Genomic DNA, 17,601 nt, shown 5'->3' on the forward strand with positions numbered 1-17,601 from the left:
GAACGGTGCGTGGAAGACATTGAAATCGGGCAAGTGGACTCACCGGTCTGATGTTGCTCTATTACCTCCTGGGGCCGTTTCAGGAAGAAGGAGGAGGATGAGATGGAGCTGGTGGAGGAGGAGAAGGTTGAGGAGATGGAGGGGATGGGGATGAGGAGATGGAGGAGGAGGTAGTGGAGAGGAGAAAGTTGAGGAGATGGAGATGGGAGGATGAAGAGACGGAGGAGGAGACGGAGGAGGAGGAGCTGGTGGAGAGGGAGGAGATGTGGATGGATGATGAGGAGACGGAGGTGGAGCATGAAGAGATGGAGGAGGAGGTTTTGGAGAAGGTGATGATGATATTGTTGATTATTGATTGATGAAGGTCATGATGGAGGAGTTGTTTCGATGTCGACGGGCGTTGGTTCTGAATTTACAGCAGAGGACATCAGTTCTCGTGCAACACTGATAAGATGGGCTTTCGATTCAGTTGCAATGGAATCAGTTCTGGATTCTGCACCGATGATGCGGGTTGTACTTTCAGTAGTGTTGGATTGTGCCTTACCTTTTTGTCACTGAGACCTGAGACAGTGTCAATGAACTGCTCCTGAATCATAAATGCTGCCAGGTTTGCTGTGTAACTTGCCAGGAAGATCACCGCGAAAAAGGCCCAGATTAAGACCATGATTTTGCTCGTTGTTCCTTTTGGATTTTCAATGGGGACAGAGTTGTTGAAGACCAATGCCCAGAGAAGCCACACCGATTTCCCGATTGTAAATGTTGGACCTCCTGTAACTGTGGAGAGACAATCAGATTCAAACAGTGAAAACAGCTGCCAGCATATTCCTCCAGCCACTTTCCATCCCACAAATGGCAGCAAACAGGTGTACTTCATGTTGCCCTTTCACCTGCATTTCACCACAGACTACTTGAATCACTAGAAACTACTTGGTGAATCTCAAGAAATGGAACCCTTAAGCTTTTCTCATGGCTTCAGTCCCTGGTGCCAGAATGTGATAAGGGATGGGGAGGTACAATGAATTAGGATACTGTTCGGTGTACACTGGGACCTAATGAAAAACATAGGGAAGGAGAGTTCTTGCATCATGGAAAGATGGTTAGTGTATTGCGTTACAACAATATCCTCACATCATGTCACTCACAGTGATGTTTGGCCCACACGGTTTCTATTTTGTGAACAAAAGGGCCTATACATCTGGGTGTTACCCAGGTTACATCACCCCAATGACCAATGCCAGTTACAATTTGCCATTGAAGCCAATCTCACTAGCTGACATGGAGTGATTGTTCAGGGTCAGCATGCTAGTCTATTTTACAGTGGTGTGTAATTCATCTCAGACTCCTCCTCCTCCATCTCCAGTGGAAGGGAAGATGTTTCTTGTGCTACTACAGCCCCCATTTATAGGGAAGTGGTGGATTGTGAAAAAATATTTGGCATAGCAAAAATTGGAGGCAGGAAACGGAGTGTGTGAGTGAATGATGGAGCCTTTCGGGACCTGCTAAAGTTGAGATGCTGCTGTAGGAAGTGGTAGAAAGACTTGAATTTATATAGCACCATCTCAGTCCCAAAGCATTTTACAACCAATTAAGTATTTTAGAGGTGTAGTCACTGTTGTAATGTAGGAACCACGACAGCCAATTTGCACACAGCAAGATCACACAAACAATAATGAGATAAATGGCCAAATAATCTGTTTTAGGTGTTGATTGAGGGATAAATATTGGCCAGGATAACTCCCTTGCTCTTCATAGATAGCACCATGGGATCTTTTACGTCCACCTGAGAGGGCAGACATGGTGTCACTTTAACATCTCATCTGAAAGACAGCATCTCCGACAGTGCAGCGCTCCCTCAGCACTGCACTGCAGTGTCAGCCTGGATTATGTGCTCATGTTTCTGGAGTGGGGCTTGAACCCACAACCATCTGTCTCAGAGGCGGGAGTTCTACCAACTGAATCACGGCTGACAAAGGGCTTTGTTTGGCATTTCTGGGCTTCGTCACCACAGGACACTCGTGTAATCTGCCTGGTAGAAGGTGGCAACAAAGTTCACAATACAGTATTGCAGGACCTGGGACCAAATGTAGCCCACCTCACATTAGGAAACATGAATTCCAGCAAGTGTTGCTTGTGAACATAGTCACTGGCCTATACAGACATTTGACAACCTTACAGATCTTTTACTGATGAACAAACATGTCCATATTTTAGCAGGACACATTAGTCTGCAGTTAATAGGTGAGGAGTCAGTACAGAGGGCCTGTATCCTGGGTCCAGAGTCAGTACACAGAGCCTGTATCCTGGGCCTGGGGTCAGGGGTCAGTACACAGGGCCTGTATCCTGGGCCTGGGGTCAGTACAGATGGCCTGTATCCTGGGTCCAGAGTCAGTACACAGAGCCTGTATCCTGGGCCTGGGGTCAGGGGTCAGTACACAGGGCCTGTATCCTGGGCCTGGGGTCAGTACAGAGGGCCTTTATCTTGGGGTCAGTACACAGAGCCTGTATCCTGGGCCTGGGGTCAGGGGTCAGTACACAGGGCCTGTATCCTGGGGTTAGTACACAGGCCCTGTATCCTGGGCCCAGAGTTAGTACACAGAGCCTGTATCCTGGGCCTGGGTTCTGGGGTCAGTACACAGAGCCTGTATCCTGGGGTCAGTATACAGAGCCTGTATCCTGGGCCCAGGGTCAGTACACAGAGCCTGTATCCTGGGCCTGGGGTCTGGGGTCAGTACACAGGGCCTGTATCCTGGGCCTGGGGTCTGGGATCAGTACACAGGGCCTGTATCCTGGGCCCGGGGTCAGTACACAGGGCCTGTATTCTGGGCCTGGGGTCAGTACACAGAGCCTGTATCCTGAGCGCAGAATCAGTAAACAGGGCCTATATCCTGGGCCTAGGGTCTGGGGTTAGTAAACAGGGCCTGTATCCTGGGCCTAGTATCTGGGGTCAGTACACAGGGCCTGTATCCTGGGCCCAGAATCAGTAAACAGGGCCTGTATCCTGGGGTCTGGGGTCAGTACACAGGGCCTGCATCCTAGGCCCAGGGTCAGTACACAGAGCCTGTATCCTGGGCCCAGAATCAGTAAACAGGGCCTGTATCCTGGGCCTAGGGTCTGGGGTCAGTACACAGGGCCTGTATCCTGGGCCTGAGGTCAGTACACAGGGCCTGTATCCTGGGCCTGGGGCCTGGGGTCAGTGCACAGTGCCTGCATCCTGGGCCTGTGGTCTGAGGTCAGTATACAGGGCCTGTATCCTTAGCCTGGGGCCTGGGGTCTGGGGTCAGTACACAGGGCCTGTATCCTGGGCCTGGGGTCAGTACACAGGGCCTGTATCCTGGGGTCAGTACACAGAGCCTGTATCCTGGGCCCAGAATCAGTAAACAGGGCCTATATCCTGGGCCTAGGGTCTGGGGTCAGTACACAGGGCCTGTATCCTGGGCCTGGGGTCAGTACACAGGGCCTGTATCCTGGGCCTGGGGTCAGTACACAGGACCTGTATCCTGGGCCCAGGGTCAGTACACAGGGCCTGTACCCTGGGCCTGGGGCCAGTACACAGGGCCTGTATCCTGGGCCTGGGGTCAGGTCACAGGGCCTATATCCTGGGCCCAGGGTCAGTACACAGGGCCTGTATCCTGGGCCCAGGGCCAGTACACAGGGCCTGTATCCTGGGCCCAGGGTCAGTACACAGGGCCTGTATTCTGGGCCAAGGGTCAGTACATAAGGCCTGTATCCTGGGCCTGGGGTCAGTACACAGGGCCTGGGGTCTGGGGTCAGTACACAGGGCCTGTATCCTGGACCTGTGGTCAGTATACAGGGCCTGTATCCTGGGCCTGAGGTCTGGGGTCACTACACAGGGCCTGTATCCTGGGCCCAGTACACAGGGCCTAACCCTAACCCTAAATGCAGGGCCTGTATCCTGGGCCTGGGGTCAGTACACAGGGCCTGTATCCCGGGCCTGGGCCCAGGGTCAGTACACAGGGCCTGTATCCTGGGCCTGTGGTCAGTATACAGGGCCTGTATCCTGGGCCTGAGGTCTGGGATCACTACACAGGGCCTGTATCCTGGGCCCAGTACACAGGGCCTAACCCTAACCCTAAATGCAGGGCCTGTATCCTGGGCCTGGGGTCAGTACACAGGGCCTGTAACCTGGGTCTGGAGTCTGGGGTCAGTACACAGGTTCTGTATCCTGGGCCCACTACACAAGGCCTAACCCTAAATGCAGCGCCTGTATCCTGGGCCTGGGGTCAGTACACAGGGCCTGTATCCCGGGCCTGGGCCCAGGGTCAGTACACAGGGCCTGTATCCTGGGCCTGGAGTCAGTACACTTGGCCTGTATCCTGGGCCTGCGGTCTGGGTTCATTACACAGAGCCTGTATCCTGGGCCTGGGGTCAGTACACAGGGCCTGTATCCCAGGTCTGGGGTCAGTACACAGGGCCTGTATCCCAGGTCTGGGGTCAGTACACAGGGCCTGTATCCTGGGCCTGGGGTCTGGGGTCAGTACACAGGGCCTGTTCCTGGGCCCAGGGTCAGTACACAGGGCCTGTATCCCAGGCCTGGGCCCAGGGTCAGTACACAGGGCCTGTATCCCGGGCCTGGGGTCTGGGTTCAGTACACAGGGCCTGTATCCTGGGCCTGGGGTCAGTACACAGGGTCTGTATCCCCAGGTCTGGGGTCAGTACACAGGGCCTGTATCCTGGGCCTGTATCCTGGTCCTGGGGTCAGTATACAGGGCCTGTATCCCCAGGTCTGGGGTCAGTACACAGGGCCTGTATCCTGGGCCTGTATCCTGGGCCTGGGGTCTGGGGTCAGTACACAGGGCCTGTATCCTGGGCCTGGGGTCAGTACACATGGCCTGTATCCTGAGCCTGGGGTCAGTACACAGGGCCTGTATCCTGGGCCTGGGGTCTGGGGTCAGTACACAGGACCTGTATCCTGGCCCTGGGGTCAGTACACAGGGCCTGTATCCCGGGCCCAGGGTGCAGATGTAATATGAAGTAAATGGTACAATTTTAAGGGGGGAGCTGCACAATCAGAGACTCCTCAGGGTGTCTGTACACAAATTTTTGAACAAGGCAGTTAAAAAGCACGAGATCATTGGCTTTATTCATAGAGGAATAAAGTCCAAATGCAAGGAAATTGCGCTAAACTTTTACACATCACTGGTTAGGCCTCAGCTGGAGTATTGTGTTCAATTCTGGGCACCACAATTTAGGAAGGGTGTCAAGGCCTTAGAGAGGGTGCTGAGGAGATTGACCTAAATGGTTCCAGGGGTGAGTGAACACTGGAGACGCTGGGATTGTTCTCCTTACAGCAGAGAATGTTTTGGGAAGGTTTAACAGAGGTGTTCAAAGTTAAGAAGGGTTTTGAGAGAGTAAATGTGGAAAAGCTGTTTCCAGTGGCAGGAGGGTCCGTAACCAGAGGACACAGGTTTAAGGCAAATGGCAAAAGAACCAGAGGCGCGCTGATAACCGATTTTACGCAGCGAGTTGTTGTGATCTGGAACGCGCTGCTTGAAAGGGCGGTGGAAGCAGATTCAATAACTTTCAAAAGGGAATTGGAAATACTGGAAGGAGAAAAATTTGCATGGCTATGGGGAAAAAGCAAGGGAGTGGGAGTTGTGGGACTAATTGTCACAGAGTCAGCACGGCCGCCATGGGTGGAATGGCAGGATCTGTACTGTATCAGTTTAAGATTCTATGAAAAGGCTGTGGTTGCTGGGGGCAATTGAAGCTTTCGAGACTAAGATCAATAGATAATTTCTGGGTAAGGGTGTCTAGGGATGTTAATGAAAGGCGGGCAGATGAGTTGAGGTACACATCAGCGAGAATCTAATCGAATGGTGGAACAGACTCAAGGGGCTGAATGGCCTCCAGCTGTACCTATGCTCGTATATTAATCCCCACAAATGGTTTAGTTCCAGCCACTACAACTCACTGACAACTTACTTTTGCCGCTCTTGAGGTTTCGGTTGTAGCCAACAGGACTATAATACTCGAATACACAGACTGTGAGAGCAACCACGGTCAGACACATCACAAACATCATCACCCACACCGCTGGACTGTAGGGCTCTGTGGACACAGGAATGGCAGCTGAGTACCTTCACATATCACAATCAGATTACTGAAAAGACCATGCACTCATCACCTGCAGGACTAACAATGTGCACACTAAAAGCCTTGAAGCATTGATTCAGCTTCAGCAACACTCCCTAACAAACTACATCCATTAATAAAACTGACATCACAAAGGTGACCAGCGTCTCAGACAGGATCAGCGACAGACCAGGGGGCATAAATTTAAAGTAATTGGTAGAAGGTTTAGAGGGGAAATGTCTTCACCCAGAGGGTGGTGGGGGTCTGGAACTCACTGCCTGAAAGGGTGGTAGAGGCAGAAACCCTCACCACATTTAAAAAGTACTTGGATGTGCTCCTGAAGTGCCGTAACCTGCAGGCTTACGGACCCAGAGCTGGAAAGTGGGATTAGGCTGGATAGCTCTTGGTCGGCCGGCGCGGACACGATGGGCCGAAATGGCCTCCTTCCGTGCTGTAAACTTCTGTGATTCTATGAGCAAAGATCTCCAGATGACTACAATCTTTGGATAAGATAACCTGAAAGCCCGAACATGGCTTGTATAGAATGTTGAAATTAATGCGCAAATGTGATTTGTTGCGTATGAAGCAATTACCATGCGGAAATGCATGGTGAATTTGTACTGAAGAACTGGTCTCAGACATGCTCAGTTACTTGACAACAAGAAGACGTGAAATGGTTAATGTGGCTCATACGAGTGAAACAACTTTAAAGCAGTGACACATACTCCATCGAGAATCTATCTAATTAATGAAACAATCCGGATAGAGTTAAACACACCAGTACCTGTTCGAGGGATTGAAATGAAGTCGAAGTAGGGAGTTACATAGAATTTGGATTGGGACAACTGAAGGCAAAGGACAAATAAATTTAGCAAGAATTATCCACAGGATGTGTGACCTGTGATCCGAATCCTACACCCATCACTGACCCCTGCCCCATCACTGACCCCCGACCCCCGGCCCCCATCACTGACCCCCGGCCCCCATCACTGACCCCCGACCCCCATCACAGACCTCCGGCCCCATCAATGACCCCGGCCCCCATCACTGACCCTAGACCCCCCCGGCCCCCCATCATTGACCTCCGGCCCCCATCAATGACCCTTGCCCCCATCACTGACCCCCGGTCCCCGTCACTGACTCCCCGGCCCCCAGTCACTGACCCCTGGCCCCCTGCCCCCATCATTGACCCCCAGCCCCCAGTCACTGACCCCTGGCCCCCTGCCCCCATCATTGACCCCTGCCCCCATCACTGACCCCCGGCCCCCTGCCCCCATCACTGACCCCCCGGCCCCATCACTGACCCCTGCTCCCCATCACTGGCCTCCAACCCCGGCCCCCATCACTGACCCCCTTGGGCCCATCACAGACCTCCGGCCCCATCAATGACCCCTGCCCCCATCACTGACCCCAGACCCTCCCGGCCCCCCCATCATTGACCTCCGGCCCCCATCACTGACCCCCCGGCCCCATCACTGACCCTTGCTCCCCATCACTGGCCTCCAACCCTGGCCCCATCACTGAACCCCGGCCCCCGTCACTGACCCCCGACCCCCCATCATTGACCCCCGACCCCATCACTGACCCCCCTGGTCCCATCACTGACCCCTGGCCCCCCGTCACTGACCTTTGGCCCCCATCACTGACCCCCAACCCCGGCCCCCATCATTGACCCCCTGCCCCCAACACTGACCCCCGGCCCCCATCACTGACCCCCCGGGCCCCCAATTGTCTCTCAGAAATACCGATGGGATATTTAATTAAATGGGTTTACAGCAGCCAATTGGGAGAATTGCTCATGGAGTCGTTGGTAAATGAATTGACACATAAACACAGGGCTTTTCCTGGCAGACTCTCTCACTCAGTGTGTAAAGCATGTGTTGGCGGTACCATAGTGAGTGTTTGTGATCACTGCAGCCGGTCTCACAGTTACTGAACTGAATGGGGTGCTCCAAATTCTGCAATTTTACTTGTTGATCATTGGCAAATACAAAGCCTTCACAACAAAGCTGCACTGCTCACCGAGAAACGCCGATGGGGACACCGTCCCGTTGCTCCTGGCGACCATCACACTAATGCCAGTCTCCACGAAGGGGACAGAGAAACCCACAATCTCAGAGCGCTCCTCATTGATGGTGAGAGATCCAATGGCCATGTCTGCTCTCTGGTAGAACACCTACAAAAGCAGAGCACCCTGTGAACACTGAGGATGGGGATGGTCCGTATTGATGGAGTGTGAGTGCACTATATTCATTGACTGTGAAGGCTTATATCTATCCAGTGTGAGTGGTTTGTATTAATTAAGCTTTAGTAGTTTGTATTAATTGACCGCGAAGATTTGCATTTATTGAGTGTGAATTATAGCATCATAGAAACTTACAGCACAAAAGGAGACCGCTCGGCCCGTCTTTTCTGTGCCGGCTCTTTGAAAAAGCAGTCGTGCTTAGTCCCATATCGCCACGTTTTGTCCGGAACCCTGTGGGTACCTCATCCTCAAGTATCCGTCCAACTCAGTGTTACAATTATTGATGGACTCAGCTTCCACCACTGTTTCAGGCCGAGCGCTCCACATCCCAACAACTCTCTGCATGAAAATATTTCTCCTCATCTTCCCTCTACATGTTTTGCCAATGATTCTGCATCGATGGCCTCTCGTTACTGACCCACCTGCCGGAGGGAATAGTTTTTCCCTATTTACTCTCTCAAATCCTCTCATCATCTCGTAAACCTCTATTAGGTCACCCTTCACCTTCTCTGCTCCAGGGAGAACAGTGCGAACTTTCCCAACCTCTCCTCATAACTCCCTCATCCCAGGTAACATCCTGGTAAACCCCCTCTGTACCCTTTCCAAGGCCTTTGCATCTCTCTGGGTGTGCGGGGCCCAGAATTGGCCACAATACACAACTGAGGCCTAACCAGTGATTTATAAAGTTCCAGCATTTTATATTCAATTCCTCTATTTATAAACCCAAGCAACCCGTATGCTTTTTTACCCACCTTATCAACTTGCCCCGCCACCTTTAAGGCTTTGGAGATGCAATTGGGTAGTAGGCGCTAATGATTTCAGGCTTAAAAAAATGTCAGCATTTGTGCTCCAAGAAGGAAGTGAGGGTGGGCGGAGGATGGGGGGGGGGGGAGATGGGCAGAGGGTGGGGGGTGTTATATATGTAAACCTGTAAATACCTTGTTTAACCACCAGAGGGCTCATCCCCTGGAGTCCCAAGGGATCCCACAATCCCTTGGGAGCACCTGTACATAAGGAAGCCTCACAGGCTGGAGAGGCACTCTGGAAACCTGTAATAAAGGACTACGGTCACACATTACTTTGAGCTTACAGTATCTGGTCAGATTCTTTGTTTAAGACATAACAACTGGCGACGAGATACAGATGACGAACCGTACCACAACAATGCAGAGAACAGTGGGCATCCTGGAGAAATTTTCAGAGGGAGCTGATTGGGAAACCTTTGTGGAGCGACTCGACCAATACTTCGTGTCCAATGAGCTGGAAGGAGAAGTGAACGCTGCCAAACGAAGAGCGATCCTCCTCACCGTTGCGGGGCACCAACGTATGGCCTGATGAAAAATCTGCTCGCTCCAGCGAAATCCACAGAGAAGTCATACGATGGGAACATCTAAACCCGAAGGAAAGCGTTCTGATGGTGAGGTACCGGTTCTACACTTACAAGAGGTCTGAAGGCCAGGAAGTGGCGAACTACATCACTGAGCTAAGGCACCTTGCAGGACATTGCGAATTTGAAGGACACTTGGAGCACATGCTCAGGGACTTCTTTGTACTTGCGTTGGCCATGAAGTAATACTTCGCAAACTTTTGACTGTAGTGACCCCAAACTTGAGTAAAGCCATAGCGATAGCTCAGGCGTTCATCACCACCAGTGACAATACCAAACAAATCTCTCAGCACACGAGTGCTGCTGCAAGTGCTGTGAACAAAGTGATGTTGTCTTCGAATCGTAACACACAGGGCAGGATTCACATGCCTGCAGCTGCACGTCCGTAGATGTCTCAAAATCCACCATCATGGGTGGTGAATGCAAGGCCATTAACAACTTGTTGGCACTGCGGAGGTGATCGGTTCCATTCATGCCGCTTCAAAGGGTATGTTTGCAAGGGCTTTGGAACAATGGGACACCTCCAACGTATGTGCAGGCGAGCTGCAAACCCTGCTAATCCTGCAAACCACCATGTTGCAGAGGAGGACAGATCCACGGTGGATCACGATGAACCAGAACCTCAGACCGAGGAGGCAGAGGTACATGGGGTGCACACATTTACCACCAAGTGTCCCCGATAATGCTGAAGGTTGAATTAAATGGACTCCCGGTGACAATGGAGCTGGACACGGGTGCGAGCCAGTCCATTATGAGCAAAAAGACTTTCGATAAATTGTGGTGCAGCAAGGCCTCAAGACCAGTCCTGACTTCCATTCGTACTAAACTGAGAATGTACACAAAGGAACTGATTTCCGTAATTGGCAGTGCTACCGTAAAGGTCTCCTACGATGGAGCGATGCACAATTTACCACTCTGGGTGGTACCGGGCAATGGTCCCACGCTGTTCAGCAGGAGCTGGCTGGGGAAGATACACTGGAACTGGGATGACGTCTGAGCGCTCTCGTCCGTTGACGACACTTCATGTGCCCAGGTCCTAAACAAGTTCCCCTCGCTGTTCGAACCGGGCATAGGGAAGTTCCAAGGAGCAAAAGTGCAGAACCACTAAATTCCGGGAGCGCGACACATCCATCACAAGGCGAGAGCGGTACCGTACATGATGAGAGAGGGTGGAGATCGAGCTGGACCAGCTGCAACGAGAGGACATCATTTCGCCGATCGAATTCAATGAGTGAGCCAGTCCGATTGTTCCAGTCCTCAAGGAAGACGGCACCATCAGAATCTGTGGTGATTACAAAGTAACTATCAATCGTTTCTCACTGCAGGATCAATACCCGCTACCAAAGGCAGATGACCTATTTGCGAAGCTGGCGGGAGGAAAAACGTTCACGAAGCTGGAATTGACCTCGGCCTACATGACGTAGGAGCTGGAGGAATCATCGAAGGGCCTCACCTGCAACAACACGCACAAAGGTCGCTTAATTTACAACAGATGCCCGTTTGGGATTCGTTCAGCCGTGGCGATATTCCAGGGGAACATGGAAAGCTTGCTGAAGTCGGTCCCGCGCACCGTGGTCTTCCAGGACGGGACACCATCGAGCAACTGCAGAACCTGGAGGAGGTTCTTAGTCGGCTTAATCGTGTGGGGCTCAGGTTAAAACGCTCGAAGTGCATTTTCCTGGTGCCTGAAGTGGAGTTCGTGGGGAGAAGAATTGCGGCGGACGGCATCAGGCCCACCGATTTGAAGATGGAGGCAATCAAGAACGCACCGAGACCACAGAACGTGACGGAGATGCGGTCGTTTCTAGGACTCCTGAACTACTTTGGTGACTTCTTACCGGGTCTTAGCACATTGTTAGAACCACTGCACGCCTTACTGCATAAAGGAGATGAATGGGTATAGGGTAAAAGCCAAGAAAATGCCTTTGAGAAAGCTGGGAAACTGTTATGCTCAAACAAATTGCTTATGATGTATGATCCATGTAAGCATTTGGTACTAGCATGTGATGCATCGTCATGTGGTGTCGGGTGTGTATTGCAACAAGCTAATGAATTTGGGAAATTGCAATCGGTTGCTTATGCATCTAGCAGTCTGTCGAAGGCTGAGAGAGCCTACAGCATGATTGAAAAAGAAGCGTTAGCGTCTGTTTATGGGGTAAAGAAAATGCATCAATATCTGTTTGGGCTCAAATTTGAATTAGAAACCGACCATAAGCCACTTATATCCCTCTTTGCTGAAAGCAAGGGGATAAATACGAATGCATCGGCCCGCATCCAAGATGGGTGCTCACGTTGTCCGCATACAACTACACCATCCGCCACAGGCCAGGCACAGAAAACTGTGCCGATGCTCTCAGTAGGCTGCCATTGCCCACCACCGGGGTGGAGATGGCACGGCTCGCAGATTTAGTCATGGTAATGGAAGCATTCGAGAGTGAGCAATCACCTGTTACCGCCCAATAGATTAGAACCTGGACGAGCCAGGACCCCTTACTGTCCTTAGTAAAAAACTGTGTGCTCCACGGGAGTTGGTCTAGAGTCCCATTAGAGATGCAGGAAGAAATAAAACCGTACCAGCGGCGCAAAGATGAAATGTCCATACAGGCAGACTGCCTCCTTTGGGGTAATCGGGTAGTGGTGCCAAAAAAGGGCAGGGACACTTTCATTAGTGACCTCCACAGTACCCCCACCCAAGCATTGTAATGATGAAAGCAATAGCCAGGTCCCATGTATGGTGGCCCGGTATCGATGCGGAGTCCTGCGTGCATAACTGCAATACATGTTCACAGTTAAGCAATGCATCCAGGGAGGCGCCACTAAGTTTATGGTCCTGGCTCTCCAAACCGTGGTCCAGGGTCCATGTCGACTATACAGGCCCATTCTTGGGAAAAATGTTCCGTGTGGTTGTCGATGCGTACTCCAAATGGATTGAATGTGTGATAATGTCGGCAAGCATATCTGCTGCCACCATTGAAAGCCTGCAGGCCATGTTTGCGACACACGACCTGCCTGATGTCCTTGTGAGTGACAATGGGCCGTGCTTTACCAGTGCCGAATTCAAGGAGTTCATGACCCGCAATGGGGTCAAACATGTCACGTCTGTCCCGTTTAAACCAGCGTCCAATGGTCAGGCAGAACGAGCAGTTCAAACAATCAAGCAGAGCTTGAAAAGGGTAACTGAAGGCTCACTGCAGACTCGCCTATCCCGAGTCCTGCTTAGTTACCGCACAAGACCCCACTCGCTTACCGGGGTCCCTCCCGCTGAACTGCTCATGAAAAAGGCACTTAAGACAAGGCTCTCGTTAATCCACCTTGATCTACACGAACAGGTAGAGAGCAGGTGACTTCAACAGAATACATATTATGATCGTGCAAATGTGTCACGCGAAATCGAGATTAATGATCCTGTATTTGTGTTGAACTATGGCCAAGGTCCCAAGTGGCTTCCCGGCACTGTCGTGGCCAAAGAGGGGAGTAGGGTGTTTCACGTCAAACTTTCAAATGGACTCACCTGCAGAAAACACTTGGACCAAATCAAACTCAGATTCACGGACTATCCAAAACAACCCACAATAGACTCTACCTTTTTCGACCCTCCAACACACACACAAGTGGCAACTGACCCAGCGGTTGACCACGAAGCAAAACCCATCACCTGCAGCAGCCCAGCAGGACTCACCACACCTAGCAGCCCTGCAAGGCCAGCTGCACAGCAGCCCAGTGAGGGCCCAACAAATGACTCGCAAAACCAGCATTTGCACCGAGACGATCAACCAGGGAAAGGAAGGCCCCAGATCAAATCACATTGTAAATAGTTACACTATTGACTTTGGGGGGTGGGGGCGGGGGGGGGAAGAGTGTTGTTATATATGTAAACATGTAAATACCTTGTTTAACCACCAGAGGGCTCATCCCCTGGAGTCCCAAGGAATCCCACAATCCCTTGGGAGCACCTGTATATAAGGAGGCCTCACAGGCTGCAGAGGCACTCTGGAGATCTGTAATAAAGGACTACGGTCACACATTACTTTGAGCTTAGAGTATCTGGTCAGATTCTTTGTTCATGACATAACAGGGGGGATGGGGATGGATGGAAGATGGGTGGCTGGGGATTGGAGATCGGTGGTTGTCGGAGATCGTGGGGGTGGGGATGGGCGATGCAGGTTCAGAGATTGGAAGGCCAGGGTTGGAGATCTGAGGGGGTAGGGGTCAAAGATTAGAAGGCCGGGGTGGTGAGATTGGAACCCTCATGGTGGGGGATTGGGGAGATCGGAGGTTTCAGGGGGGTGTCTGATCACGAAGGGTTGGCGAGGCAGGGACACAGGATACAGCAGGTACGTGGAAAGGCACGCAGCCTCATTATAATCTTTCACGTGCCAAACCGACCCCTCTTCCCTCCTCCGTTAAAACCGGAAATGGGCACGTTGGAGGCCAGTTGGGGTCATGATTCAGATCATCAACACGTTGACCTCCCACCCGACCCAACCCGACCCATTCTTTGGTGATAAAATTCCCCCAGTGAGTCTGAATGGTCTGCATTACTGAGTGTCTGTGGTCTGTGTATATATTAGTGTAGGTGCTTGATACTTAGTGAGTGCAAGTGTTTAGTATTAAGTAAGAATGTTCTGTAATTATGTATTGTGAGTGGTTTGTATTAATGTAGAATGCATGGGGGCTGAAATTCACCCCGCCCGAAACGAGTTGCACCTTCCGCTCTGAAGTGGTTTTTCCCGCCGTGTCGGTTGAGGTCGCCTCTTTCGGTAAATTCAGTCCTTCGTCTTCTTTTTAGGCGGACCAGAAGTCGGTCATAATAGGAGCGGAAGTACTGCCGAGGGCGGAAGTGGGGGCGGGACAGAGTCTCTGCCGCTGTCAATCATCAGCGGAATGGTGATGATGTCACTGCGCGTGTGCATCACCACGCGCTCCCCTTCACTTAACGGGGAGAGCCTTCGGCATTTTAAAACTTCGTTCCACTTTGTCACCAGGGAGGGTTTCAGCCGGGCCAGCGATCTGGCACCCAAGAGGAGCTGTCAGGCTGCCTGTCGAAACCGGGGACATAATTTTTGGCCTGACCTGGCAATCGGCCGCCAAAAAAAACATGCCGGCCGCGGCAGTGTGCCCTCCCCTTGAAGGTCGCCACGCTGCCATGGCTCACACACTGAAAGCAAGGTGCACACGCAGAAAAAGCTCAATTTGGCTGGAGGTGTCAGAGATCGGTGCTGGAGATCGGGGGCTGGTGGTGCGGGAGATCGGGGGCTGGTGGTGCGGGAGATCGGGGGCTGGTGGTGCGGGAGATCGGGGGCTGGTGGTGCGGGAGATCGGGGGCTGGTGGTGCGGGAGATCGGGGGCTGCTGGTGCGGGAGATCGGGGGCTGGTGGTGCGGGAGATCGGGGGCTGGTGGTGCGGGGGATCGGCGGTGCGGGAGATCGGGGGCTGGTGGTGCGGAGGATCGGTGGTGCGGGAGATCGGGGGCTGGTGATGCGGGGGATCGGCGGTGCGGGAGATCGGGGGCTGGTGGTGCGGGGGATCGGCGGTGTGGGAGATCGGGGGCTGGTGGTGCGGGGGATCGGGGGCTGGTGGTGCAGGGGATCGGGGGCTGGTGGTGCGGGGGATCGGGGGCTGGTGGTGTGGGAGATCGGGGGCTGGTGGTGCGGGAGATCGGCGGCGCTGGAGATCGGGGCTGGTGGTGCGGGAGATCAGAGGCTGGTGGTGCGGGAGATCGGGGGCTGGTGGTGCAGGGGATCGGGGGCTGGTGGTGCAGGGGATCGGGGGCTGGTGGTGCGGGAGATCAGGGGCTGGTGGTGCGGGAGATCGGGGCTGGTGGTGCAGGGGATCGGGGGCTGGTGGTGCGGGAGATCAGAGGCTGGTGGTGCGGGAGATCGGGGCTGGTGGTGCGGGAGATCGGGGGCTGGTGGTGCAGGGGATCGGGGGCTGGTGGTGCGGGAGATCAGGGGCTGGTGGTGCGAGAGATCGGGGCTGGTGGTGCGGGGGATCGGGGGCTGGTGGTGTGGGTGATCGGGGGCTGGTGGTGCAGGGGATCGGGGGCTGGTGGTGCAGGGGATCGGGGGCTGGTGGTGCGGGAGATCAGGGGCTGGTGGTGCGAGAGATCGGGGCTGGTGGTGCGGGGGATCGGGGGCTGGTGGTGCGGGAGATCGGGGGCTGGTGGTGCGGGAGATCGGTGGCGCTGGAGATCGGGGGCTGGTGGTGCGGGAGATCGGGGGCTGGTGGTGCAGGGGATCGGGGGCTGGTGGTGCGGGAGATCAGGGGCTGGTGGTGCGAGAGATCGGGGGCTGGTGGTGCGAGGGATCGGGGGCTGGTGGTGCAGGGGATCGGGGGCTGGTGGTGCGGGAGATCGGGGGCTGGTGGTGCAGGGGATCGGGGGCTGGTGGTGCGGGAGATCGGGGGCAGGTGGTGCTGGAGATCGGGGGCTGGTGGTGCGAGAGATCGGGGCTGGTGGTGCGAGAGATCGGGGCTGGTGGTGCAGGAGATCGGGGGTTGGTGGTGCGAGAGATCGGGGGTGCAGGGGATCAGGGGCTGGTGGTGCGGGAGATCGGGGGTGCAGGGGATCAGGGGCTGGTGGTGCGAGAGATCGGGGCTGGTGGTGCGGGAGATCGGCGGTGCAGGGGATCTGGGGCTGGTGGTGTGGGAGATCGGGGGCTGGTGGTGCGAGAGATCGGGGGCTGGTGGTGCGGGAGATCGGGGGCTGGTGGTGCGGGAGATCGGGGGCTGGTGGTGCGGGAGATCGGGGGCTGGTGGTGCGGGAGATCGGGGGCTGGTGGTGTGGGAGATCTGGGGCTGGTGGTGTGGGAGATCGGGGGCTGGTGGTGTGGGAGATCGGGGGCTGGTGGTGCGAGAGATCGGGGGCTGGTGGTGCGAGAGATCGGGGGCTGGTGGTGCAGGGGATCGGGGGCTGGTGGTGCAGGGGATCGGGGGCTGGTGGTGCGAGAGATCGGGGGCTGGTGGTGCGAGAGATCGGGGGCTGGTGGTGCAGGGGATCGGGGGCTGGTGGTGCGAGAGATCGGGGGCTGGTGGTGCGAGAGATCGGGGGCTGGTGGTGTGGGAGATCGGGGGCTGGTGGTGCGAGAGATCGGGGGCTGGTGGTGCGAGAGATCGGGGGCTGGTGGTGCAGGGGATCGGGGGCTGGTGGTGCGAGAGATCGGGGGCTGGTGGTGTGGGAGATCGGGGGCTGGTGGTGTGGGAGATCGGGGGCTGGTGGTGCAGGGGATCGGGGGCTGGTGGTGTGGGAGATCGGGGGCTGGTGGTGCGGGAGATCGGGGGCTGGTGGTGTGGGAGATCGGGGGCTGGTGGTGCGAGAGATCGGGGGCTGGTGGTGTGGGAGATCGGGGGCTGGTGGTGCGGGAGATCGGGGGCTGGTGGTGCGGGAGATCGGCGGTGCAGGGGATTGGGGGATCGGGGGATCGGGGGATCGGGGGCTGGCGGTGCGAGGGCTGGTGGTGTGGGAGATCGGCGGTGCGGGGGGCTGGTGGTGTGGGAGATCGGCGGTGCGGGGGGCTGGTGGTGCGGGAGATCGGGGGCTGGTGGTGCAGGTGATCGGGGGCTGGCGGTGCAGGTGATCGGGGGCTGGCGGTGCAGGGGATTGGGGGATCGGGGGATTGGGAGATCGGGGGCTGACGGTGCGAGGGCTGGCGGTGCGGGAGATCGGCGGTGCGGGGGGCTGGTGGTGTGGGAGATCGGCGGTGCGGGGGGCTGGTGGTGCGGGAGATCGGGGGCTGGTGGTGCAGGTGATCGGGGGCTGGCGGTGCAGGTGATCGGGGGCTGGCGGTGCAGGGGATTGGGGGATCGGGGGATTGGGAGATCGGGGGCTGACGGTGCGAGGGCTGGCGGTGCGGGAGATCGGCGGTGCGGGGGGCTGGTG

At 54.9% G+C, this 17,601-nt stretch overlaps 1 protein-coding gene across 1 annotated transcript in view; it reads right to left on the reverse strand.

Moving 5' to 3' along the window:
• LOC139226183 (glutamate receptor ionotropic, NMDA 2C-like) overlaps window positions 1-17,601 on the reverse strand; it is a 504,948-nt gene that overhangs the window by 317,103 nt on the left and 170,244 nt on the right. Inside the window, exons 6-8 of the mRNA XM_070856817.1 lie at window positions 8,116-8,269; window positions 5,944-6,069; window positions 545-774 (exon numbers count right to left, since the gene is read on the reverse strand). Of these exons, the coding sequence (XP_070712918.1) occupies window positions 545-774; window positions 5,944-6,069; window positions 8,116-8,269 (510 nt within the window). The remainder of the gene's footprint in view (window positions 1-544; window positions 775-5,943; window positions 6,070-8,115; window positions 8,270-17,601) is intronic.

This window comes from Pristiophorus japonicus, chromosome 16 (assembly GCF_044704955.1).
Source record: "Pristiophorus japonicus isolate sPriJap1 chromosome 16, sPriJap1.hap1, whole genome shotgun sequence".
NCBI classification, from domain to species: domain Eukaryota; kingdom Metazoa; phylum Chordata; class Chondrichthyes; family Pristiophoridae; genus Pristiophorus; species Pristiophorus japonicus.